The 26,913-nt window shown below is 36.4% G+C and overlaps 3 protein-coding genes across 4 annotated transcripts; 2 read left to right on the plus strand and 1 right to left on the minus strand.

Annotated features, from left to right (window-relative positions):
- Positions 1-6,303: 6,303 nt before the first annotated feature.
- Positions 6,304-9,654, plus strand: LOC101307567. 2 transcript variants are annotated; one of them, XM_004293207.1, is made up of 6 exons: positions 6,379-6,689; positions 6,887-7,030; positions 7,176-7,361; positions 7,607-7,715; positions 8,489-8,693; positions 8,805-9,654. In XM_004293207.1, the coding sequence occupies exons 2-6, from the start codon at positions 7,010-7,012 to the stop codon at positions 8,884-8,886; spliced, it is 603 nt and encodes a 200-aa protein (XP_004293255.1). In that variant the 5' UTR covers positions 6,379-6,689; positions 6,887-7,009; the 3' UTR covers positions 8,887-9,654. The 2 variants fall into 2 exon arrangements, with proteins under 2 accessions (XP_004293254.1, XP_004293255.1); XM_004293206.1 differs by having other exon boundaries at positions 6,304-7,030; positions 7,601-7,715.
- Positions 9,655-10,636: 982 nt separating this feature from the next.
- On the minus strand, positions 10,637-12,293 carry LOC101308056 (pyruvate, phosphate dikinase regulatory protein 1, chloroplastic-like). The gene is made up of 3 exons (XM_004293208.1): positions 11,848-12,293; positions 11,105-11,729; positions 10,637-10,987 (listed from the first exon to the last, which is right to left on the minus strand). The coding sequence occupies exons 1-3, from the start codon at positions 12,286-12,288 to the stop codon at positions 10,884-10,886; spliced, it is 1,170 nt and encodes a 389-aa protein (XP_004293256.1). The 5' UTR covers positions 12,289-12,293; the 3' UTR covers positions 10,637-10,883.
- Positions 12,294-22,982: 10,689 nt separating this feature from the next.
- LOC101291222 (gibberellin 2-beta-dioxygenase 8-like) lies at positions 22,983-25,655 on the plus strand. Its single transcript, XM_004295201.1, has 4 exons — positions 22,983-23,033; positions 23,079-23,473; positions 24,960-25,281; positions 25,416-25,655. The coding sequence occupies exons 1-4, from the start codon at positions 22,983-22,985 to the stop codon at positions 25,653-25,655; spliced, it is 1,008 nt and encodes a 335-aa protein (XP_004295249.1).
- The last annotated feature ends 1,258 nt before the right edge of the window (positions 25,656-26,913 follow it).

The raw sequence follows: 26,913 nt of genomic DNA on the forward strand, positions 1-26,913 counted from the left end.
TGATTTGGAAGCAAAGCATGAACTTATGCCTGTTTTTAGTGTCTTAACTCTTAATTAACCCTGACTCCAACATTATCCTATTTCAGTATTCAATTCATAAGGTTTTTATTAAGAGATTCAGCGAGATTTTTCCTTCTTTCTTTTTGAACTCGAAGAACAGAGACCTGACCAATTCCTCAGTTAAAATAAAATCATCTATGTTATCCTTACGATCGGAAAAAATTTACAACTAAATATATCACACTCATAGACAAGTTCCATCGTACTTGCTCTGATAGAGATTTCTGTTACAAAAACTAAATATATATTGACAGAAGAAAAATAATCACACTCCATCATAAAGATATGATATAATCTTGTACGTCTTGCTTCCAACCACGTACATTTGATTCCTTTTAGATGACCAAATGATTCATGTCTGATTAACTTTTTGCAATGATGATCTTCAAAAACCACCTACAAGATTTGTGTTAGTGTCAAAATAGTGAAATACATTATATATCAAATTTGAATGTTAGTTTATCTTGCTTGATTAGTGCTGGAACGTTCTTACGAAATAATTAACTTATTCATCATGTACATGATTCCTGCCGGCCGGCCGGTCTTAATGACAGACATATATGTTCATATTACGAGGAAACACGACCGACGACGAGAACATGCATGCTTTGTAAACTGGACTGTCGTAAAGAATAGAATCAAATTAAGCTCAAGTAAACTATATATATCATCCTGATTATAAGAAAAATTAATCCAGCTAGCTAGCAAGCACAAACCAATCCTCATACTCGAACATGCATAACCCAATTGCTTATATAGATCAAAGATAGTTGCTCACTTGCTCCATTGAAGTCGTTTATTAAGCAACTTAATCTAGTAAATATTGGTCAAGAACAGTAATGATATCGATTAGTCTATATATGAAATACGACTATACGAGCGAGGCTCCACCGGTAGTTGCAAGTTGTAGAACAAGAAGCAATACATGATGTATATCAAAACCCCACGAAAAGATGGGTCTGGAAATATTGCGTATACTCAATTACTGGTTCAACTAATTGTTAGCTCGTCGTGTTCTAGCTTATATATTCTTGGCTATCTATGATAATGCAACTGGAAACTAATAAGCCATATGTATAGAACTAATAATCCAAATTTACAAGTGATGGGGAAGGTTCTATGACACTATTCTAGTGTCATTATCGAAGGCGTCGTTACTCAAAACATACACCTTGCAATGCCAGCACCCCCTTTGGAAATTAACCAAGATCGTTCCAATAATGCAACGTTCACCAGCAGCAGAGTCGACACAAAAACATATGGTGATTTGTCATTATCAACAAGTTTTGTCAATGGTGATCGACTAGGATAGCTGATGCATGCTAGCTCTTGTTTGAACTGGCTTAATTTCTTTTATTGTACAAATGCTTGTCTATGCGTACGTATGTAACATTACCTTATTAGCATGCCTGATCCAGTATTATTTCTGCAATTTACTTTAGAGTTTATAAACTTAATGACGATTACCGTTAGTTAGCAATCTCAACCACCCATAAGCTGACTGAGGACCTTTCCAAGCGAGAGCCTAATTTTATAACAATATATGACCTATTTTTCTTTTTGATGAATTGAGTGTAGCAGTGGACGTACTATCTAGCACTCTAATTTGTTAAATTAAATTCAAACATGAATGACAGCAGAGTGAAACCTAACCAGACTCTCCCAAAAAAACAAGCAAATAAGAGGTAAAAAAAAAATATCTATATTGTCGAGGGCCTAAAATATCACTTTCATGTTATGAGGCACGTCTTAACGTATTACTTGCTCCTCCAACATAGATGTTCCATGATTAGTTAGAAATCATTACCTTATTTTTTTTATTGGAATCACTCTTAATTACAACATGAACACGTACAAATCTATATATATTGTCAAGGTAAAGTACAATTAAAACATAAAGGAACCATTTGTATGAGAAAAAACATTAATTCCCGACACGCATATATACTGATTTTATGTCAATTGAAACTTCAAGTTTAGCATCTGAAACTTTTAATCGCAAGACGACATGAGACGATGTGTACACTAGAGAAACAACAGAAACATAGTAATCACCACAGATCGATCAACACACTGTATACAAATGAGAGAGTATGACATATATGACTATACCAGAGCCCATTTATACCATCTCTCTTTCAATAATTCAATGGTATTGTAAGTTTGTAACTTTGTCATTTGCCTTGTCTTCTTGTCCTATTTATTGTCTCCATGCCAACTTCGATATATCATATATCTCATCGATCTATAATTTTCCCAGTACTGTTCCTGCATGTCTCTCAATCAGTTGGGTGCAGATAATATGGTTGCGTGGTACAAACTTCCATGAACATGGCCGAGTAGAGATGAAAGCGTCAATATCGTACTGGTACTCGACCTGCAAATTGTTTGAAGTTACTCTCGAGTCTCAACTCTGCTATATGAAGTTAGCTTTTGTTTTTGACTTTTGATCGATCTACAGCATCTCGCTTGTTTCGTTGCCCGTTGTTTGTTTCCTCGTCTTTTAAGCAAAAACTGTGTTAGGGTTAGACATTTTTTTGGGCTATTAAGAACTTCATACACAGAAATAAGCTTGGCAATTAGGGTTTAGAGCACAGAAGTGACAGAACTACACTAACTCTACCTGAAGCCGTAGGCTGCTGCCACCAATAGACATGCACACTAGAAGGAACACTAGCTTAGTCGCTTCACCTCAAATCCGAACAACCAGTCGGAAATCCACGAAGGGAAAGTAGGGGAACCCCCAAACAGAATTTAAGCTCCAATTAAACCATTGTTGGTAACAGTAGTACTATGTCTTCATTGAAATGAAACAAGATCAATCAGGGAGTACCGAACGAAGAACCAAGATGGGCCTTGGGTGTTCCGACATGAGTTGTTATCCAACAAATGTACGAGTGTGATAGTAATGAGACGACCCACTAATCACTATCATTTAGCTTTCTAATTAAGATGCTAATCCATGGATATATGGTTATATACATGTAACATGTGTAGTACCCTACATCCACTTATTCTTACATATACAGGATCACTTTCTTGGTTATATATGCAACTACAAAAACAAATAATTAGCAACCCAACAAATTTTAATCAACCATATTTGAAAAAACAAGTTTTCTTTGCTCCACCATCCATAACATAAACACTGCTGGATCTGTGATTCACATAATTCGTATATAGTTGCATTATGTATTATCACTATTATGAGCTTTCTGGGGGGTTCTTATATTATGACACCTCCACACAAAGTACCCCCATTCATCTTTCTAACGTATCTATCACGAGCTCTGTGTATCACGTACCATGCTTAGCTTTCTGAACAACAACTTTGTATGTAGGGATACAAATCATTCTTTGATAATAGTGATCAAGGGAGAAACAAAAATGAAGCCCCCCAATGTGTCAATTATCCGATCCAAAGGGCCAAGGGAGATCACCAAAAAAGATACTTTGATTTGTGTACGTGGTGGGATATTATTTTCATACACCGACCCATTATAGAGGAAGATAACATAAACATAATGATATATTTAGTGATTGGCCGCCTAGCTTGAACATTGGTATATATCTTTCTGAATCGATCATATTAGAGGAGGGTTTGTTGGGTTAAGGATTAGGACGACACATTCTAAAATTCATGGTGCTTTGGAATTGACTGGACAACACTTTTCATAACTATTCATTTTCATTGCAAATTAAGCAGAGACCAACCACATGCATCAAATTGAGTTCAAAGCTCAAACTTTGCAAACTTTTGTTTTGCACTGAAGGGAGCCGTGTCATGCTTCAAATCTTCAACTGTTGATGGATCAAACATGCATGAACCCTTATGTTAGATTTTTGTTAATTTGTTCATTTTAGTTCTGATCGAACAGCCAAACTACCATGTATGGCTTGAAATGAGATAACAATATCATGTATCTAAACCACGAGTCTTCCCTTCTTGGCCATAAACGTTAATTCATATATACCTCATCGCTAATTATTTGCCTTCTGCATGCTTCGAGTTGCTTCGATTCGATCTCCTTTGAGAGATGCCTAAAACTTCAGGTTTGTATTTCCTTTAGATAGAGAATCACAGGAAGCTGGGGACCAAGCTAAAGATAAAAACAAATAAGGGAATAAAATCGAAAGAGTGATCTTCTACTCTTCTACTTACGAACACGTTTTAGAAATTAAGAAAGTGACCACAATTTAGTCTTTTTGCTATAGGCTAGCTAAGGATCGACTTCAGCTTTCCCCAAATGTCAAAAATAGAGAAAATAGTGGGGGGGGTTTTAGTTTCCATGGGGTTGTTTTATCTAACCCCCCGTTGCCTGCAATGTCTGGTACCTCAGCTAGGTATCGTCTTTCTCAACTCTTTACAAGTTGCCAAATAAACCGAAATGGAAGTTAATCTTAAGCTGACAAAACTAATTAACATACATGAAAGCTACATAAATGGAATCATTTCATATATATGCAGCTAGCTGCTAATTTTCAGCCACAGCATAAATATGTGTTTTGGTTTAGTCAGTTTGGATTTATCTCATATATACAACCATCAACAATAACTAAAAGATATTAGGAATGTGGATTATAAGTGCTACAAGTTAATTGGTGACTTGGTATGGAAGTCAATTGCAGTATATAACGTCCTAGCTAGCACATAATTTGAAAGCAATGAGATAGCTAGGGTCCAGTTTAGATGGGAATTCTTTCAGGGTAATCGGGTTGCGTCCACAAGAGTGACTAATCTTAATTTGCACAACAAGTTGATCATCATCATTTCATTGATGAATTTGTAGAAGAAACGAGATATTTAGGTTGTTCACATACATAGAAGATAAAGAAAGGTATTGCATTACCCGTGAAAGCACGCAGAAGAATGAAGACTAATGTACGTATATCTTTCTTCACATTCTTGTTTTGACTTCTAGACCACCATGAAAATGATAAGAAATGAAAATATCTTTATATTCCCATATAAAGAATATTTCTTGAGCACATGTATGAGTATGTGACATGCGATAAAAGTTCATCAATTATCAATTATCAAACTATATATATCTGATACGATTGATTGTTTATATTGAAAATTGAAGATACATACATGGTTCAAATCAAATGTATACTACCTAATTCGATTTTGCATCAATTTTCAAATTCTAAATACAACAGATCAAGGGGATGAATTGAGTGACTCGATGAGAAATTAGAATCAATTATCAATTATCAAACTACACATGTCTGATACGATTGATTGTTTATATTGAAAATTGAAGATACATACGTGGTTCAAATCAAATGTATACTACCTAATTCGGTTTTGCATCAATCTTCAAATTCTAAATACAACAGATCAAGAGGATGAATTGAGTGACTCGATGAGGAATCAGAATGAATCTAACATCATCCATCCCTAGCTCGAGGGTGTGACGAAATTTCTTTACAATAGCTACAACGTACTCTACAAGAGATAAACTTGTTAGGTATGAATTTTCCCTTCCAAGAAAGTGCAAGCTAGAAAACAAGTTTCTTCAAAACTGTTTTGCTTTATGGGTAATGACAAGAATTAACACGATTTCCATTCCACACCAGACAACTATGGAAGACATGATATCCAGAGAGACGAAGAAGCTAGCGTTGCTTCCCTGACCTCCGCCGCGCCCGGCCAGCTGCTTAATTGCTTTACATGTGCTTAATTACCAACTAACTTCCAAGTTTAATTGTTAAATCATCATCAACATTCTCTTTTGCAGATATTCTTTGATTTCTTTAAGGTTTAATTAGCTTCCACGCTGGTGGAGCCTTTGCGTTCCAAAAAGCATGATACTCCTAACCTTTGCGCCTAAAGCCTAATTGTGTTAATTATAAGCTTAGAAACCATTCTAGTTAGAATCAATTAATATGAATTGGTCCACCTAATAGTGTAGATTACAAAGTAGAGATGATAGTATACACCCTTTGTGAGTAATTATAGATGAATTTAGCAAAGCTAACTATTTGTGGCCTCCCTAAAAATAAAAATAAACAATTATGAAATGTAAAAGTTTCTTATCTTATTTATCTTTCATCATCGAATTATAAAGTATATCAAACGGTAAAAGAAAATATGTGTACGTCACATGTCGGAATATCTTTGAAAATTCCGCTCTACAATTGTTCTATTCAACTAGAGGTGTCGAGCATCAATCATCATAGACTCGCCCTTGTGTGATCTCCGCTTTGTAGAATAAACACACCAAAACGTTACGAAGCTAAATTCAATTCGTTTTTTAAAAAATTTATTAAAAAAAAAAAGAAAAAAAAAAAAGAAAGCAACAACCCATCGTATAAAAACCGTCCATGCCAGGATCGAAGTTGTTACAATTCCAATCCTCACTGCATGTATCTCGCTTTACACACACTCACTCTCACACAATACATCATCACATTCCTTCACTCTCTCCCTTTTGTGGGTTTCTGTACCCTCTTCTTCTTCTCCTTCTTCTTCTCTCCTCCACTCTTCAACAAAACCAGAAACAGAGTGTAACCTACCCTTTTAGAAGCACCAGTTGTGTTTCACTTTCTCCTTCGGCTGTCTTCTGCTACAGGATTTGGTTGAAGAATGAGAGAACAAGAAGAGAAACTTGTCACAATACCAGGTGTGTAGACTGTAGAAAAGAAAATATCTATTTTCTTTTTTTTTTTAACCAATCGAGGGGAGGATCAGAAAGAAAGTCTTGTATGGGCATCAAGTCAGTTCCTTTCTAAACTATCACGGGGTTTGTTTCATTTGCCATTTGTTTATTCAACTTAAATCTTTCATTTTTGACTTACTTGGGTTACGTTTTCCTTTTAGTTCTTCCTCTCTGATTTTCCCTGGAGCCAATTAGTGTTGTCTCTTTTTAAAAGAGGCTCGTCTTTTCTTCATCACCTTCATCTCTCTGTTCTTTTTTCCTCTGAGCTTCATAAACTGACAGAAATGGCGGAAACTCCCAAGTTGGTGAGCACTAGTTTTCTTGGTTTCCTTCATTTTCCAATTTCATTTCATGTAAACTGTTCCATTGGGTTCTAAAATTTCGCAAAAACCAATGAATATTTACAGACTCTGTCTCTCTCTGTTTTTGGCTTGTTGGCTTTTGTTTTAGGATTTGGGTTCCATTGATGAGGTTTATGGATTAGAAGAGAAAATGGGCACCCAGAAAATCTCGGTTTCGGATCATATAAATGGATTTCACTACACAGCCGATAAATCTGATAGCTTTGTGATTGACATGGAGAGTTTCAACCATGCCATCACAGATAAAGATGTAACTGCAAATTCTAGAACCTCGGTATGTGATTTCTTCATCATTATCTACTTGGTTAATCTAAATTTTCCATAAAGGTTTGAAAACTTTTTCTCTTTTCTTCATAAAAAAGTGACATTCTTTATTGGTCAAGCTCGCAAATATAAATGTGTTTCTGAAGCAATGCTAGTTATTATTTTTTCAGTCCAATTTGTATTATTTTTTTTTCTCTATCAATGATGGTGAGGAATTATTGGTAACAATTCTTTTATGGTATGATGAAGTTGCAGAGAAATCTTTCACGGAAAGGGTCTCAGAGAGTTGGAGAGAAGAAGATAAGCACTAATGGAAATTCAAATGATAGAGATGTTTCAGCTTCAGCTGTAACTTCACCTACAGGTAATAACTGGTTAATTAATCCTCTTATCTATAAGTATCTATTTGTTTAGGTAAGATAGTGGTCATTTCTGTGTCATTGTGTGTTAGCTGCTTAATGGTCCTTCTGGGTTTTCTGGTCCAGATATAAGACCATGAAATGTGCTGGATTGTTGTAAATAATATGAACAAAATGGAAATTTGACCATACCTAGCTTAGTGTGTGCCAGATTTGTGGTAATATATAATAGCTATCATCAACCTGTGCCAGCCTCACATTGAAATGGGTGACTCCGACACACTTGGCTTTTCTGGATTCCCAGTATTAATATTACTATTTATAAGATCAGTGAAGATTCATATTAGTTAAATGTTAATATTAAGATCATGCAGGAGTCGTTATTGAATTTCAAAACATCTTAGTTTTAAGTTAGATTGTATTGGTGGAGTTTGAGATTTATATTAATCTTGTTTAGTGGGTGATTAGTTCGGATAATCATAAACAAACCTACAGCCATATCAAAGCACCACCAACTCTTATAATTTTTTGCTGGAGGAGGTAAGTAAATTGCAGCTGTGACAGTGAAGTGCTACCAGATTTTGCAGGGTCAACTTGAGTGTACAGTAACTGCATTTTGATTAGTTTGGTGAAAGTACAGAGTGAGGGAAAATCTTGGTACATGATGCACTAGACAATATAGGAAATTTGGTGGTGAAATTCCAGATAGATCACTTATTTGATATGCAGATTTTGGTACTTTGAAATTACTAAATTGCAGCTCTTGCTCTTTATGTAGGGCCTCTTACCCCCAAAAAGCCGACGGTGGTTGCAGGGACCGCAGATCACCCGGGCAGCCCGCAAGTCCACCATCAGATAACCGTCACAGCGGCCAACATTGGCACCACCGCCGATGGCAGATGCGTTGTTAGGAGAAATAGTTTCCGGCGTTCTTCATCGTGGGCCGTTGATCCCAAGAGGGTTCTCTTCTTCTTTGCTACATTGTAAGTTCTACATAAAACTGAAAACTCTATAGCTGCAGCAGTGCAGCTTGTTGATTGTGTTTTATTTTCTCTCCAACTTAACTCAAAAGGTTGTCTTTTATTGTGTCACAGGTCAAGCATTGGTACAATCTTACTGATATATTTCACACTTGCAATTGGCAAGTACAATCTAGAGGAAAATAGTCTTGATTGATAGCAATGACATAAGGTTGAAGCAGGTGTAAGCTTAGTAGTGGAATTGAAGACAGAAAACAATTCAACATGGAAGAGTAACTAGTGGAGAAAAGTTGGCAGTTTTTTTATGAGAGATTGGGGACAAAAATACAGAGCAGAAAAGACTATTTCAGTTGCAAGTATGGACAAAGCTAACAACATTTCCATCATGGTGTGTCGTGTTCAGAGAGCAAATCCCAAAGCCAATTTGTGCAGCAGGAATCTACCTTTTTTATAGAAATTTTAGAAGTGAAGACAAGGACACACTCCAATTTGACAGAGAAGGAATCTTCTTCCTCCTTTTTATTTATGTAGATGGATGAGCTCAGAACACATGATGTGTTCTTGTGTAACATATTAGTTTTCTCTGCACAGCTTAGTGAAGGTTTGTAAAGTTGGCCTTTTTGCTCTCACTCCTCTTTTACATTCCCATACCTTCTTCTATTTGTTTGCCCCTCTGGCAAATCCAACTTCTTTAACTGACTGGCCCTTTTTGTTGTGTGTGGCATTGTGGCTTCCATGTGTGACTGAAATTGGAAGAAATAATAATAATGTTGTGGTGTGGACGAAGAAGCATGCGCACTTGGGAAGCTTTTTCTTTAAGAAGTATTTGGCAGACCAGGAGTGCAATGGTGGAACTAGGTCTGCCCTGGTTGTTTCTGGAACCCTCTTTGCCTGGCTTTTAGAAAACAACATTCCATTCCATCATATATGCAACATTAAAAGAAAGATAAGATGATTCATCCCCAGATCTTTAAATATCATCTCAAGCTTGAGGTGCAAATGCTAAACATGATACTAACCACACAATGGCAGTACTGAACTTTGTTTAGTTACTTCCTAGAACCAACTTTAACCCTACCAGTGAGATGACGATGAATGCTCATAACATTTATTCTTAGATCCCTTTGCCATTTCAATTTGAATTACAGATAAAATACCAGATTTGGTGCACCAAGAATCTTGACTCTGGTTACTCAGTCTGCCCTTGAGTTGACAATCAATTCCCTACTTGAGAAGGAACTTACCCACAATTCCTTGAAAATTTGAAATTGGAATCAGCCTTACAAGAGACTAGTACAAAACTACAAATCAAAATGGTAAACTAGATCAATAATGACTTTCTTATCATAGGTTACTGATTTCAAATCTTATTTATTCTTCACCTAATCTCATCTACTCCTATGTACAAAGAGTCTGTCAGCATGACCAACCCCTTTAAAAGAGTAATTTTTATGCATCACTAGGTTGGTAATCTATCATACTTTCACCAGCCACATTTTCCATTGCTCCAGAGTTCCAGTACCAACACTCTAGAATATATTTAACACACTATTACTTTGACAGTTTCTTCAATCAATAACTAATATAAAATGAAAAACCTAACAAATGACAAGGACTTCATTAGACACCAAAACTTTTTACCAAGTAGATATCTATAACAAGAGACATTTCAAAAATCCAGAGGGGCATCATAAGAGATCCTACATTAGAAATGGATGCTCAACCTCACAAAGGCATGAATGCAGAAGCAGCAAAACAGAGTCTTTGCCTCACAAATTTACATCATTATATATATATGTACACAAGCAGACTGGCATTTGGCTCTCTCATCCTCACCAAAGTACATGGCAGATTTGTTGCATAAATGTAACATGTAAACCATAAGGGAAACTGAGACCATGAGGGTAATTCAGATGATGCAATTGCTTTTCTGCTAACTAAAGAATAAAATGCAAATGGTGACTGGCATACAGTTTACAATGACAGCTAGCATTCTATATTTCAATACATGTGTGTTTACATATACATGCTTTACAGGTATATAAGTACGCAAGCGAAAGAGATCTGACTTGTCCCTAATCTACACCTAAAAAGTGGCAACACATTTTCAGAAAGCTCTTGGCTAGACAAATAGATAGTATATATATGCATGATATACATATTTACCACTGCATAATCTAGCAGAATGACTTATCAGTAACGTTTCGATATTCTTGGCATCGAGCACTTGTTCTTCCTGTCATGATAAAGCCTCAACACAACAGCTGCAGTTTCTTCTACTGCTTTGCCTGTCACTTCTGTAATCAATATAACATGAACTATCTTAGCTCACAACTTACCTCTTTGAAGCATTTCACATTCACATATTGAACTATAAAAGCAAACAAGATCGTACTAATGTTCTTATTTCTTACCGATTACTGGCCAGACAGGATTTTGTGCAAGAATCTTTCGCGCAAACTCAAGCTCCTCTCGGACATGATCCATCTCAGAGTAGTTACTCCTCACTCCATCACCAAACCCCAAACTCTTAGCCCTCGCCCTCCTAATCGTGTGCAACACCACAGGATTAATAGTCAAGCCAAAAACCTTCTCAGGGTCGATCTCAAAAAGAGCCTTTGGCAAAGGAACCCCCATCACAATAGGCACATTAGCCACCTTGTACCCCTTCTGTGACAAATAAATCGACAACGGGGTCTTCCCCGTTCTCGAAACCCCTGCAAGCACAATGTCAGCCTTGTGCAAGTTCTGGGGCAATGCCCCATCATCCTGCTTGATAGTAAACTCAATTGCCTCGATCCTCCGAAAATACTCATCTGTAAGAGGGTACCTCCTGGGACCCCCAGAAGGTGACACATTCAAATGTGAAGCTATGGACTGTGTAATTGGACCTAACATATCAATGTTGGGTATCCCCCAAATTTCACAAGCTTGTTTAGCAGACTCAGCCATTGATGGGTCAGCTAATGTGTACACCACCAAAGCTCCTTCCTTAGCTGCTTGCTTTATAATCTCCATCAACTGCCCCACGTCATCAATCTGAACAACTCAATCCAATTCACCCCCAATTTCATTAAAATCAAAATTACGGTTAGGGTTTATAATTTGGGGATTTCGAATTGAACCATAAAGCAATGAAATTCGAAGCACTACTCACCCCAGAGAACAAATGGGTATTCACAGCGCAGTTCCGATCGACCAAGCAATGCTCGAATTGGCCCAAAGCTGCGCCGACGGAGTGTTCCACCGTCCAGCCAGTTCCGTCGGAAACCATATAAATCGACTTCCCGGCCGTCAAGTCCACGTCAGCACCGCCGTTACTCGCCGTTAAAGTGGTATCTTTTTGCTCCGGCGAGACTTGCTCTTTGAGCTGAAGAGGAGGGTTTGGGTCGAGTTGTTGTGAATGTTGGCCGGTCCGGTCGAATTTCCGGCCGGAGCGCAAGGACCGGGCACGGGACCATCGGTTTAGCTGAGGGCTGGGCCTGAATTTCCGAGGCTGAGGCTCGGAGGCAGGTTCGTATGAGGCCTTTGGAGATTTGGGTATGCGGTAGAAGACGGCGAGTTGGAAACGGAGAGTGGAGGTGGAAGAAGCTATCATTATTTTATTTGCTTAATCTTTTGTTTTGGCGGCTTGTATTTTACTATTTTTGGCTCGCTTTTGGTTTTGTTGTAGTATAGGCCTATAGGGCCGTTGGGGCTAGTATTTTTTCGATTCTCACAGACAAAGTGAAAATTCTTATATGCATTACGTTTATTTATAAAATATAATTTTAATAATTTATATGTTTGACCATCATGTGTCTATATTATTTCTTCTAATCATAATATTCTATGTATGTATATGAATATATACGTCGTGTACTGAAGATGCTCTCCAAATAAGATGGGAAAAGAGGAGAGAAAATCAAGATCAAAGGTAAATTGGTTATCCAAAACTTGAAAGGCTTCGATGAGTAAATTGGAGGATAATTGACAAAGAAAGAGAAAAGAAATGAGAAGGGTATGACCATCGAACCTTTCGGAGGTTCGGGCTTTTTCTCTACGACGGGCCATTTTTTTTTGGAGGTTGGTCTCAATTCATATTCACAATTGATAATTTGGTAGTGGGATTTAGGTTGGATGGGCTAATAGAAAAGAAACTAAGGTGGTGGTGGTTGGTTAGAGGGCCTCAGCAGTTATTTGCCATTGCTTTAGCCCAATAAGAGTAGCAGTTGTCAAGATATTGATTCAAGTAAATCAGAAGAGCTTAGTCAGTTGTCCAGGTTCGATGGGCCTGGGGTTTAACTCTAGGTCCAAGATGTCTTATTTTCTGTTTTTCTGTTTTTGTTATGTTTTCCTATTATTAGTATTAGTTGTACTAAACCCTAAACTTTAAATCCTAATAACTAGCTGCCTTTTATGAGCAGAACTGCAGAACTGAATGGGCTTGGTCCCGGACTATGCACCTCGTGTGCCTCATCTAACCTAGGTTAGCATCAACATATTTGTTTTGTCAAATGGTCGTTGCTTCATAGTGGCATGATAAAACTAAGTGTCGTCGGGTTTATCCTCCAGCGGCAATATAATAGGAAAGCTGTATTATTGGATATTATTATATGTGAACGTGTCACGTATCTAGTGATTTTTCTATTATGTCACCTCTGTGACAAAGCAAATAGAGTCGTCATTAGAGCCGTACTCTTTGCTAGTAGATGTTTGTTAAAATACATGTACTTTATAGAATTTCTCGATATTATTTTAGGACTTCTAGATGCTTATTGTAATCAGGGGTTTAGGCTCAACGTCCCCCCTCTCTTGTATTCGACAGTTTCATTAATGAATGTTTAAAGGCAGCCGCACCAGCCCTTATTAAAAAAAAAAGAAAAAAGAGCTCAATCATTGTTCATGCACTACCATCTGATCACAGTCCTTTTCTTTTTTTTCTTTAGAGCTTATCATTGTTTGCATGTCGGCCAATGAAAAGAAAAAGAAGAGCGTAATTAATCATTCTTTGCATGTTGGAAATTAAGGAAGGGTGACCAACTAATGAACCAACTGCCAGAGTCATGATAGTTAATTGATTCACGGGAAATATACAAGATAGAAAATAAAGGGATTTATAGCAGTAGGAAACTAGAAATGGAGAATACAGCCTTCTACCGAGAAACATGAACTGATGAACAAAAAAGGAAGCAATATGTTGGAGCCAGTTCTCATTAAAAACATGATTTCCTTAATTAGCCATGCTAGCTGGGGTTTACTTCTTGATCGATGAGAGTAAAAGATCGATCAAGAAGTAATCCCTGAGGAAAAGTACCTCCGTTCTGAACTGGAATACATATATGCAGCACAGCCAGTTAGGATCGATCAATTGTAAATTTCGAACAGTTTTACAGTATATATGCGCGCTGATCGCGCGTGTTAATTTTACTGATCATGCAGTTTATTTGCCATTAGGTTAAAGATCGAATCGTAGCTAGCTAGTTGGTTGTAGGATTGATCATGACCTAAATAGCTCGATGAGATGCCAAGGGTCAGGAATGCATTCATGATCAGTGGGAAGGCAGTGGAAAACGAGAGAAAGACAAAGCAGAAGATAATTGTTAGAGAGAGAGAGAGAGAGAGAGAGAGAGAGCAATGATCAAGAACACAGGAAAATGACTCTGATCGATCTCCATTATTGCAGTAGTGGTGAAAGATGATATAGTGATAATTACCTAGTGGGCTGGGGAGGAGGGCTGGCATAGCTAATCTAGGTCGTCTATAATATAGTAGAATTACGAGAGAGATCGCCACAGAGATGTGACCTAATTGACAATCTGAAAAGACCTCACCCTTTATCCTCCTCCTCCTCTCTGGCCGGGCCTAGCTAGCTTGAATTCAAATAGAGGGAATGATTGAGCGTTCGAATCTTAATAAAAGGTTTCCAACAACGACGTGACTGGCCGGCGAATGGAAAATATATAGTTAGCTAAGCTAGGCCACCCCTAACTCCAATTACCGGGCACCGGCGATGATCATATTATTGCTGAAACTGCACTGTGCACTGTGCACTGTGCACACCACACCATCTTCACCTTCACCGTACCTTCTTCACACATATATAGCTATCTGCAGTACACTGATTTAGGGTTTATCTAATGAATAACAGCATGTATCTCTATAGTACGTACGTAATTGAAGTAAGAATGGTATATAAATTTATAGGATTTTTATTTCAGATGGCATATATATAGATCTGGACGACCAAGATTTCTTATATTTGCCTCTGCGGTAATATATATCATTTTGGTGGTTCCTCTTTGTAATCATGAAATTCAGTTAGCATTATTGAGAAGTTGATTATAACGGGTTGCATCTCGATCTATTCTTACTTATTGGAGTCAACATTGTAACAACTGCACACCTGATTGGCTATCTTCACATTTCGCGCTTTCGATTGAGAATACTGTATAGTTGATTGAGAATACTGGTGTTTTTGTTTTCGATTGAGAATCTGGTGTATAGTTGATTATTAGCTTTGTTGTAGTCTTCTTCTCATTTTGCTTTAGTTCTCTATCGCTCTTTGATCTGTTATGTGGAAAGACTATATATGATTATATGGGAAAAGACTCCAACAGAGTATTGGGCGCCCCACCCCAATACCTTCTGGGGTCGTTCACGTTTCTTTCGAAATTTCTGTTGCAGTCGGCAAGTTTATTGTTCTGGAGTTCTGGTTCCGTCTATGACTTTCGCCAAATCAATTATATCATAACAGTAGCAGTAGAATTTCACAATCAACTATTGAATTAGCGGCGCATCACTTTTGAAATTTGATCACAGTAGACTAACTATAAGATCATTTGTTTGCTTGTACTAGGTGTTATTGTGAGTATAAATTAATATGTTTACTAAAGAACAGTTTAACCCTTGTCTCATGCATATATAATATAACTCTCGGTTCGGCTGCTATACACATTTATATGATATACATCAAGTCGTGAGCTGTTTGATTGTTTAGCAATTCAAAATCTAAGACAATCGGACGACTCACGGCTTGATGTATACTATACACTAATGTATAGTAAAAAAGTCCGTATAACTCTAGACTGATACGTAATATATAAGATTTGTAACTTCTTTTTAGGGTAACTTTTAAATTATTTGTTCCTAGTCGCTATCATGCATAGATCGGCAGCAGAGCCCATGTTTCTACATAGGAAAGTTTGGTTTTTCCTCCAACACAAGAACAACAGTGTTCGAGAAAGTGAGAACAAACCTCTATACATACAATTGTGTAATGTGTGTGGATTTATTGGTTATTGAATTTAATATAAATTCAGTAGTATTATTCGAAATGGGAGGGTGTCATGCTGTCATATTCATAGAGTAAGCCAAAAATGAATAATTTTGCCGACTCGATTGGATAGCTAGCTAGCTAAAGAAAGCCTAAAACCACGAAACTACTACCTAAAAGGAAAAGAAACACCTATTTGTGACACCGGATTTCGCCACGTAGATGCCGACTTACAGTTGATCGGTTGCTGGGTCCAGTTCTGATCATGTACCCTGTTTGATCGTATTCTGATCATAGGTGACAGATGATGAGGAATCCAAACCAAACTTTCATCTGGTGCTGCTTTGGAGTTTCAGTAGTAATGGCTCTCATTCCTCCAAGTATTTTCGTCCTTGTCCCTCTCACACCTACAGGCGCCCATGATCGATGTTCTTTCTTCTTTTACAGGATCTGTACGTCTAGAAATGGGTGATCTTTACTCCTACTAATGGAAAAATATCTGCATAAAACTCCAAGATGTTCTCTGTACGTCCTAGCTGTTGTATACTATAGAGGATTGTTCCATTATTATGGAGCCGAATTTATATTCTGAAACTCCATATATGACTGCTTTATTTGCTTTATTTAGAGTAGACCATTACAGATATATACAGATGGTCGACTATATATATGAGAGTATATTTTTGGTGAGTCCATTCACTGTCAACGTGTTCTCAGTAGTCATGTTCTCAGTAGTCAAGACTCTCTTGAGTTAGCATTCTTACTTTGACTGATGACACACACAAAGTTCAAAAGCATTTTGTAACTTTGATGTGTTATTTACTTTTCTTCTTTTCCTTTTTTCTTTTTATAAAGGATATGAGCCTAAGTTCCGATCAATGAAAGACGGCGTCATTCTGTCAAGTTCGGAAATTGGTACCTCATAAAACAATACGAGGCTCAAATGACTGCAAGTAGCAGAGAACCTATATTACTAACAATTGTATAATGTAATTGTATTATTCACTAATCAAAAAAGAGAAATCTAATCTAAAACAATCAACTGCTGAGTGCAATCAATATTATTAAAAGCGAGGAAATGCGAAAAAATTAAAACTTTCCTCACATGATTACATCAGAAAACCGAAACTCCTATACCAAATATCTTGACGTCTAAGACCTTCATTGGTGTGCGCCAATGATTCAATACAATCCAATAGTTCCAATCAACGAACATAAACAAGGTTAGAGAACTGCCACGTACCATTAAGAGATGGTCATCTTCTCCTCCTGGGGTGTACGTGCTCACACCCTTCACATGTACGTGGAGGCTTAGGTTTGTTCTGGTTGTCGCAGGGACGACCGTTCTTTTTCGACATCTTTTCCATCGTAAGCACATAGACCTCCACCAAACCATCATCAAAAGACCTGACATCCATTCAAAGTCGTTTCTGCTTACTTCGCGATCATCAGAAGACATGAGGATTGTGTAGAGCCGTCGTGAGTGACGAAATCATGATGGGTTTCTTCGGAGAAATAAAACGCCCGCACAAGTAAAAAGTGTCTTGATAACTTCACTGCCCCGACCAACCTCGCAGGCTCGACTACACCTTCCCACAACAGTAGTCTTGACGATGTCGCCGCCATCTCAGTCATTTTCTCGGTTAAGGAAACCGTAGCATAGAAAGAAGAGGTCGACGTTTATTTTCTCTATAATGTATATGCATTACTTTTCTTAAACATGAAATAGTATGGGGTAAGGGTAAAATTACTTTATTTGAGTTTGTTAAAACATGATCAAGATAAAATTTAATTGTATCATCAAAAAGTCATGAAACGGGGTTGATAGATTATATATAAGTCTCTCAACATGCTCCATGGCTATATCGAGAGAAAAGAACGACCTTCAACACTCGCTTTAATTCTTTTGGGGGATTGGAAAGTACTTGAAACTTGAAGATGCTAAAAGTAACAAATCGAGAGAGCCAGATAGCTTTTAGTTGCTTAGTGAATTTGATTTGCTGATCGAGAGAAAAAGAAATTTGGAAGCTCAAGGATACGACGTTCTTGATTATCTCAGAAAAAGTAAGCGGATTTCAGGATTTGATATTTGGCCTTTGCTTTCTATATTTTTGCTGCTATAGTTGGATCCTTCGATATTGGGCATAATTAAAAGATTTCAATTCCAAATTGTAGGTGGGTGTTGTATAGAATTTGATTGTCGTATGATGTTTAATTTATTAGATCATATGTCATTTCCTTAAACTAATGTTACTATATTAATGTTAGCATATAATTACATACACGCATCATGCATACAAACTCCTCGAAATCTTGTTCATTATCGGTGTCATAAATTTGTCTTAAAATCCATATATAAAAAAAAATTGTCTTTGAAATCGATCTGTAGGTTTTCTTTCCTTCCTTGTCTGTGTAAACAAGTTGATAAATTTCGAGATCTTCACTGATCGAATATAGATACTATTAAGTTGTTCATAACAATGATAAAGATAGATCGATAGCTGATTTTTCCTCCCTTCAAACAAAAAAGATAGATCGATAGCTGAGGTTTTGTAAAAATTATCTGATAATTTTTTTTTTTTTGAGAAAATTCTCTGGTGCTTGTAATGTTTGCACTTTTTTAATTCTTTTGTCAAAAATACTAATTAGTGTAATTGATTTACATATTGATTTGATCTGTGTTTATCATGGAAATTAATCAGAAATTAGACTTCGAATTGAAGAATTTATTAGAATACTTGAATTAATTAATCATCTCGTGCTCGATCAATTGATTAATTATTGATTTCACGGTTCTTTTTTTTTTTTTTTTTTTTGAGGTAGTAGATCTTATATGTTTTTCACATGAAGAATTATTAGTTTCCTTACACTAATTGAATACTAGATTTTTCTACTATATATACATATGTGTATAACATACATCAAACCGTGAGTCGTCCGATTATTTTGAATTTTAAATTATTTAACGATCGGACGGCTCACGGCTTGATATATGTTATATACAAATGTGTATAGTAGTCGAACCCATTGAATACTAGGCATTATATATTTGTTTAATTAGAATGCTTAATTATAAATAAGTGGTTATTTCCTACTATATGATAATTGTGATCTAGTTTTCTAATTCAAAGAGAGGTCATTAAAATTATTGTTTCCTACAAAATATCAGGTGAGATGCATCTCACTGTAAAGTACATTTCATCAATCGATCGATCTGGCTAAGAAAATGTCTTAACGTGCTCATCTTAGTTGATCTATATTTTAGCTACGGGTTAATTAAGCTAATGTAATCATATGTCGGTGAGCTGTTGTTTGGTTGGTTAAGGTATTTAAGTGATAACTTTAAGGTCACAGGACATATATAGGGTGTGTGAGTTATTAATAAAATATTTTATTTAATTTAAAAAAAAAAAACTTAAATGTAATCATATGAATCAGCAAGAACGTCAGATATGCGCATGAATGGAACATTCTTCTAATTGAGATTGATAATAAGTAAGAGATCGAGAACGTAGAGGTAGTAGTTCGTGATCAATTGGTGTGGTTCAGAAATCAGAATCGTGGTTTATAGTTGTATCACATATGCATGCATATATATATATATAGAAATGAAGGAAATTACTCCAATAAGATTAAAGCCAGCATCATTGCATACCGACCTTCATATATATATTTTCTGATACCTCCACGAGCCGCGTGTTCTTCTGGTAAGCATAGACTTTCAATCCTCTTATTATCTTCACGCACAGTTCATAAAACAGTGATCGATGATTGGTACATTCTACCTTATAATGAAAAGATGGAGGCCAGGGGTTGTTCCATCTTCCAACCTTTGTATGTGTATATATAGGACCACACCACTCCAACTTCTCAACTCTATATTTCTCCCAAATTATTCTAAGCATCCTCACCTGCGATCTTTGCCAATATTTGTAAGTATATATAGTACATTCAGTATTCATTTTCTCCTTTACATAATGCAGTTTCATCAGTTTAAGTTATATATATATATATATATATATATATATATATATATATAGTGTAACCTTGCTATCTTCTTCCTTACTTAGTTTAGCTTAAGTACATGTTATGTAGTTAATTATGCACAGAGTAATTACTTTTCTTACTATACTGGATAAGCATGTACTCTCATACTTACTCGATCAGTGATCGATCTCTATCTGCATGTCTCTAAATTGCCTTGGCTGCTTTTACTTTCCTTGCCACTTATGGAATATATTGGAACTACATGTTCAGGATAAATGTGGATATATATGATCCAATAAAACAGTGAAATCTGATACATATATCCCATGTTTTTTACATGAGGTAATCGATCGATGATGATGATGATGCGTCATCATGTCTATCAGCTACAGGAAGTGATAATCCCTGGCTTGGCTTTGTCTGCAGTACCACGTACTAGTTATAGCGTTGTTAATAGTACTATTAAGCAGATACGTTATTGAAGACTCTAGAGCGAATTTAGGTACTTCTAGCTACACTCACTAAATACATGTTTGATACCTGTTCAAAAACAAGTTTTTGGTTGCCTGCAGCACCCTCCTAAATCCAACCGAAGTCTTGTAACCGTGTATGTTGAGGACCAAGGCCATCTACGTATTTGATGAGTCTAGTATTCCTTAGAATGTTCCTTGATAAATATGCTCCCCGCTTTGGACGATCGTATCAGTCGATTTCATATGGAACTGCTGGAAGTACTGTAACTGTTCATCCATTCGTTTCCGCCTCCTCCATCGTCGAGGCGATGAATATCAGTCGAGATCGATTGGCTTTGCCAGTTATCGCTCTCGTTTTATCAGCCTTCTTTTATTGTATGTCTTTTATAGGTTGATCAGTTGATCGATATCTAGGGTCAAGGAGCAAGGACAATATGTCTTGGAAAGCTTTTTGTGGCTGCTCTTTTATTGACTTGTGCTTAGCAGAACATAGACAAACCAGATCAATCATATGGGCAAACCTGACCTCTCTGTGTAGTGAGAGATAAAAACTATATCTTGTGCAGATTATGTCTAAACATGTAATGCTCTTGGTAAATTGGTATGGCCCCATAAAATGTGGTAGCTACTGAGCTAGATATATGATAAGCATTTGATTTTGGATGGTGAATGTTGTAGCTAGATATATTATTTGTATTTGTCAATTTGTGTTAAATGAGGAAAACCCTAATATCAAAAAAAAATTAATATATATATATAAGTGCATATATATCCTGCAAAATTCCACAAAAGGAGACAAAGATTGCAAAAACATGAAATCAACAAGGTACTGGATCAATAATATATTACATGTTGGGTATATATAAGTCCAAAATAATGAACTATATGCTTGTGTATATATAAGTCGGTGGTCATCGACTAGCTAGTAAGACCAGAGACTTGTTTGCCTTTGCAGAAGCACTTTGTTATTTTGATAAGAAAGCCATGTAAATCTTTTGTTTGGTATAATCCTTCCACACAATTAGAAAGGCTTGTTTGTTTTTTCTTCTTTTCTACTAACTTTTAAATGGATGGCACTTATGGGATTTTCTTTCTGTGTTTTTTTTTTTTTTTTTTTTTATAGAATTGCTGACAGAGGGATTCGCCCGCAACAGCTCCGAGTTGCCCCACCAATAAATTAACAAGGTAAATATATGTTTAACTTCTCTTCTATAATTAGCTGTAGGGTTTTCTATTTCAGCTTCCTAGCTAGCTAAATTAACCAAAATGTAGTAAAAACGAAAACTTAGTTTGGTACAGCTTCGTTTTAAAATAATCAGTTTCTATCTGAACTTTTAGATTTTATAGTGTTTGGTAGATGAAAGAAAAACAGTTTTTTTTAAAAAAAATTACAAATCACTGGCAGCAGCTTTTAGAAGCAACATGAAGGTTACTTTTAAAAGGTAAATATATGTTTAACTTCTCTTCTATAATTAGCTGTAGGGTTTTCTATTTCAGCTTCCTAGCTAGCTAAATTAACCAAAATGTAGTAAAAACGAAAACTTAGTTTGGTACAGCTTCGTTTTAAAATAAACAGTTTCTATCCGAACTTTTAGATTTTATAGTGTTTGGTAGATGAAAGAAAAACTAGTTTTTTTTAAAAAATACAGATCACTAGCAGCAGCGTTTAGAAGCAACCTGAAGGTTACTTTTAAAAGCAGCTGTTACTAATTAAAAACACTAGAAATTAATAAATTTATCTTGACAGCACTTTTAAAACTAATATTTACCAAACACAACACTTTTAAAATTCATAGCTAGCTGATTACTTTCGTAATACAGCAGCAGCAGATTTTTTTTAAAGTCACAGCATTACCAAACTAGCCCTTAGGTAACAAACTAGAGCCGGGTAAACCCTATTTCATCGTATAGTTTGTATACGTAAAATTGCTTGCCTAAATTTGAGTGTGAAACCCTACTTAAAGAGTCTGAAATTTGAGTGTGAAACCCTGCCTAAACAACCATGTACTTTCAATCAGCCTAAATTAATAATATCATAACGTTAACATTCCAATACAATAATTAATCTTAATTACATATCAATACAACAAATCTTCGTTATTAAAAAAAACTTCGGATACCATTTAGTTTTATTTTTTCCGAGAAAATGGAGTCAAACTCCGATCGATCATATTAATAACTATGAAAAACTAGTTAAATGCATGAGAAAAGGTGTCGAGCAAAATAGATAACTCCCATGTTTCCCAAATGTACATGTTGTTGCTAGCTAGCAACATGACATGCACTCATCGACTATAAGTCTAAGTCCAAAAGTTGGAGAAGTAACGCCATAACGTTTCCATCGACGACGAATTAGAGGCAACACAAGAAACAATAGAACGCGTGTTGTCCCAATCTCTTTTCTCATTGTCTCCATCTCCAAGTTAAACACCAAAGCAGCAGATCGATCGACTTTATTTGTTACTACTTGTAATTAGCTTACTTCCTTTTTATTCTCTTCAATCGCTGCTCTAACATTCCCTTCTCACCGCTGCTATCATTCTTCTATGTCATCACTTTAGCTTTCAACCCCTAAGCATGGACTCGGACCCACCATTTCACAAGGTCTACAAGTCCTTATTCGACAACGCCAGCAGCAGCACCACCACTACTACCAACAACAAAAATGACAAGGACAACAGCAAAGACCAAGATGCGATGAAGGCAGTCGTCGAGGAATGCGAGCTCCCTCTGATTGATCTGCGGCGACTAGAGCTTGGGGACTCGGAGGGAGAAGAGTGCAAGTCGGAGATAGCTAGGGCATCGCAGGAGTGGGGATTTTTCCAGGTTATGAACCATGGGATTTCAAGCGAGCTTTTGCAGAAGATGAAGAGTGAGCAAGAGAAGGTGTTCAAGCAATCGTTTGACAAGAAGAGCCAAGAACAGAAGTACTTTAACTTTTCTGCAGGTACTTACCGTTGGGGAAGTCCTACGGCGACAAGCCTGAGACAGTTATCATGGTCTGAAGCTTTTCACATTCCACTCAACAAGGTTTCTGCCACCACGGCTGCTGGTGTCGACGATCTCAGGTATTTACTTGTTCCAACTTCAAAATTACCATGGGAATAATCCACTGAAACCTTCGGAATAAACGACCGAATAAACAAGTACTGTTTATACTTCATACCCCTTTTATCAATTTTTAGTTATTTTCAAGACACTATATTTTCATGATCAATAACCCTTAATGCGTATTTTCAAGGCTATTTATATATGTATATGTGTGTGTGTATAGATACTTTGGTTGCTTCATTTTCATATATGGGTTCATTTAGATCTCTGCATTATATGGTTTCCAAACTTCCTTTTAATTCCAGTTTAGTTTTCAATGATTCATCATGTGTTTACTTAGATAACACTCGTTATAGCATTTAGCTTAAGCATATATGTGATCCATCTACAGTCTTGTGAAATAGTATAGTTGGTAACCTAGCGCAGACTTGTACAACATGTTTTTGACACATCTATATTTTCTGCAAATCCATACAGTTTACATATAAGTAGTGTAACTTTGCATCATTGACAACTCATGGATGTTGATGTTTAAGATAACCCAAAAATTGGTCGTTTTGAGGAATAAATTAAACCTTCAGGTTAAAATAGATTCTCGCATGTAGTTGCATCTATGTCATACATGAATAGACAGTAGAAAATCTACCTAAGTTGCTCATTCAAATTATTTACAGTCATGAATGACTCTTGATAAGTCTGATAGAAAATGGAAGAGTTGATGAAACCGACTCTTCATTATGAGTCAGGGTTCTACTGGTTTCACATGCAGTAGTCGATGTGTGTAGGAACCACAAACTCTCTCACGAGTCATCAGTATACAGATCGATCCTGTGATTCCAGTACTCCCCAGTTCCCAGTTTCCTGCAGATGTCCTGTGTGCAATGTTTATTATTTGTTCTAGAATCTAAGAGATCTTAGCTAGAACGGATAATTACGGTACGTCCTAGCTAGCTCCTCAGCCAGCTGCCACGATTGCTCTTCTGTCATCTCGACAAAAATTTACAGATAGCTAGAGCTTTGTGGTCTGTCAATATATCTGTCATTATACACACCTTTCCTTGTTGCAGAATCAGATTGAACTAATTAATTATTAATATTTATTTACCCCCTACTGCTGCTACAACCCGAATTAACTTTTTCACATACATGGTAGAAAATGAGTCTTTAGAATGCATATTGTTACCGACTGTAGGAACTGAATAGTTGAACTCAAAAGCTTCTTCATCAACAGATAAACCCATGGAAGAGCCTGATCACAGAAAATACACTAACTAATACACATCGACTACGTATTTCTGCTGTGTCGTTTAAGCTTCTTCTATTCTTGCACAACTTGTAATATAGGATGAGGACCATTTATGCAAGCAAGTACTTTGTCATTGCCATTACATATGTTATTCAATTCATATATGACTTGGTTGACTGATCTATATGATTGTGTTTCTAATTCGTGACTAATTATGTTAATTTTTCCACCTGCATTTGTATACATACATTCACCAGCTCAACGATGGAACAGTTTGCCACAACAGTTTCTAGTCTGGCACTGAAATTAGCTGAGATTTTGGCAAAGAAATTGGGACACAAATCGACATTCTTCCACGAAAACTGTTTGCCGAGCACTTGCTATCTTCGGATGAACAGATATCCACCATGTCCGATCCCTTCAGATGTATTCGGTTTGATGCCGCACACTGACAGTGACTTCCTCACTATATTGCATCAAGACCAGGTTGGGGGACTGCAATTGGTGAAAGATGATCGATGGATCGCAGTCAAGCCTAATCCTGAAGCTCTGATCATCAACATTGGGGATTTATTTCAGGTAATTAACGTCGATTTAAAATTTTATAGTATGCATCAATAATAAAAGAGATTCTTAATTTGTTTGTTTACGTAATGTACGTGAGCAAACAATTCAAATTTTTCTCATTGTATGTTTTGGTTTTCCTTGTCTAGGCATGGAGCAACAATGTCTACAAGAGTGTGCAGCATCGAGTTGTAACAAATATGCAAGTTGAACGATTCTCCACTGCATACTTCTTTTGTCCATCTTATGAAACCATGATAGAGAGTTGTTGCGAGCCTTCGGTTTATAGAAAATTCAGCTTTGGGGAGTATCGACATCAAGTTCAAGAGGATGTCAAACAATCGGGTTCTAAAATAGGCCTTCCTAGGTTTCTATTGTGTAATTATTAGAATTAAGTTCTCTGGAACTACGTACGTAAACATGAATTTTGCTAGTACAATTAGGGTAAGTCTAAGCTTAGGGTATAAAAATTATACTGTCTAAGCTTAGGGTATATGTCAGAAAATGAAGGGTGATAGTAGTTTTTCTTTTGTTTTCATGTTAATGTATCGTAGCTTGTTGAAGTAGTTGATGTATTGCTTGTTGAAATACGTAGTTGATGTATTGTGTGATTCTGTTGTATAATTAGGATTTTGTTTGATAATGATTTCACTAGTCGATGTATTGTGATTATTGTCTATTGTATAATTAGGATTTTGTCTTCATAAATAAAAAAAGCTTTGTCATCTCCTTTTATTCTCGTTTCTTATTTCTATGGAGCTCACCAAGGAAGCATGTACCTTGCAAACTTTTTTACTTTCAATACTTGCCAACTTTCTTGTTTCTATGGAGCTCACCACATATCCCAAAATCGCCACCCACCACGCCCGCCGCCGTAACTCCCTCAGCAACCCTTATGAGTCATGACGGACCTAGAATTTTATAATGGGGTGGACTAGAAATTTTTTTTTATTAATATGGACTAAGTTTAATTACTTGAGGTTGGACTATTTTTAATTTTTAGCCTTCCAATTAAACTTTAGCCAAAAATGTAGTTTTTGAACTAACGTGTACTAATTTATGTCAAAAATGGACTAATTTTAATAACATATAGGCTAAAATCAGAAATTTGAGGTAGGCTAATTTTTAATTTTTAATATTTTAAACTAAATTTAGCTAGAAATCTATGTTTTTTCAAAATTTAGGGAACCTGTGTGTAAGTACACCTTGCCTACGACCTCATACGAGACACCGGCGCCATTAACCTCACCTCCTCCCCATACTCTTTGTATGTATTGTGAGATTCTAACGTTGTTCATGAAGGACCCAATATACCACGTACACGAGAAAAAGACGTGTCCGGCGAGGCCTCTTGGAGAGCCGCCGAATGAGAATGACATTATGATTGAGAGGAGGATTTGGAATATGCTCGTTCTTCTTAAGGTATTTTAGTTGATTAGTTTCTTTAAACCTGCTTGATTAATCTTATGGTATTTGTGAGAAAGACCAATGTTAGTAAGAACAACATTGGTAGCATGAATAATGTGTGATGAACATAATTACATATGCAAACAATCCGATCATCTTGAATTTTGAATTGCTAAACGATCGAACGGCTCACGGTTTGATGTGATATATGTTATACAAACTTGTATAGCAGTCAAACCC

This window comes from Fragaria vesca, linkage group LG3, assembly GCF_000184155.1.
Source record: "Fragaria vesca subsp. vesca linkage group LG3, FraVesHawaii_1.0, whole genome shotgun sequence".
Taxonomy (NCBI): domain Eukaryota; kingdom Viridiplantae; phylum Streptophyta; class Magnoliopsida; order Rosales; family Rosaceae; genus Fragaria; species Fragaria vesca.

Bases quoted from the DNA above. Each gene is read 5' to 3' on its own strand.
- LOC101307567 (XM_004293206.1), top strand. From the start codon at position 7,010: ATGGCGGAAACTCCCAAGTTG. The intron at 7,031-7,175 runs GTGAGCACTAGT...CTTTTGTTTTAG, and splicing joins TGGCGGAAACTCCCAAGTTG to GATTTGGGTTCCATTGATGA. The intron at 7,362-7,600 runs GTATGTGATTTC...GGTATGATGAAG, and splicing joins CTGCAAATTCTAGAACCTCG to TTGCAGAGAAATCTTTCACG.
- LOC101308056 (XM_004293208.1), bottom strand. From the start codon at position 12,288: ATGATAGCTTCTTCCACCTCCACTCTCCGTTTCCAACTCGCCGTCTTC. The intron at 11,730-11,847 runs GTGAGTAGTGCT...TGAGTTGTTCAG, and splicing joins ATACCCATTTGTTCTCTGGG to ATTGATGACGTGGGGCAGTT. The intron at 10,988-11,104 runs GTAAGAAATAAG...TATTGATTACAG, and splicing joins TCCTGTCTGGCCAGTAATCG to AAGTGACAGGCAAAGCAGTA.
- LOC101291222 (XM_004295201.1), top strand. From the start codon at position 22,983: ATGGACTCGGACCCACCATTTCACAAGGTCTACAAGTCCTTATTCGAC. The intron at 23,474-24,959 runs GTATTTACTTGT...TACATTCACCAG, and splicing joins GCTGGTGTCGACGATCTCAG to CTCAACGATGGAACAGTTTG. The intron at 25,282-25,415 runs GTAATTAACGTC...TTCCTTGTCTAG, and splicing joins ACATTGGGGATTTATTTCAG to GCATGGAGCAACAATGTCTA.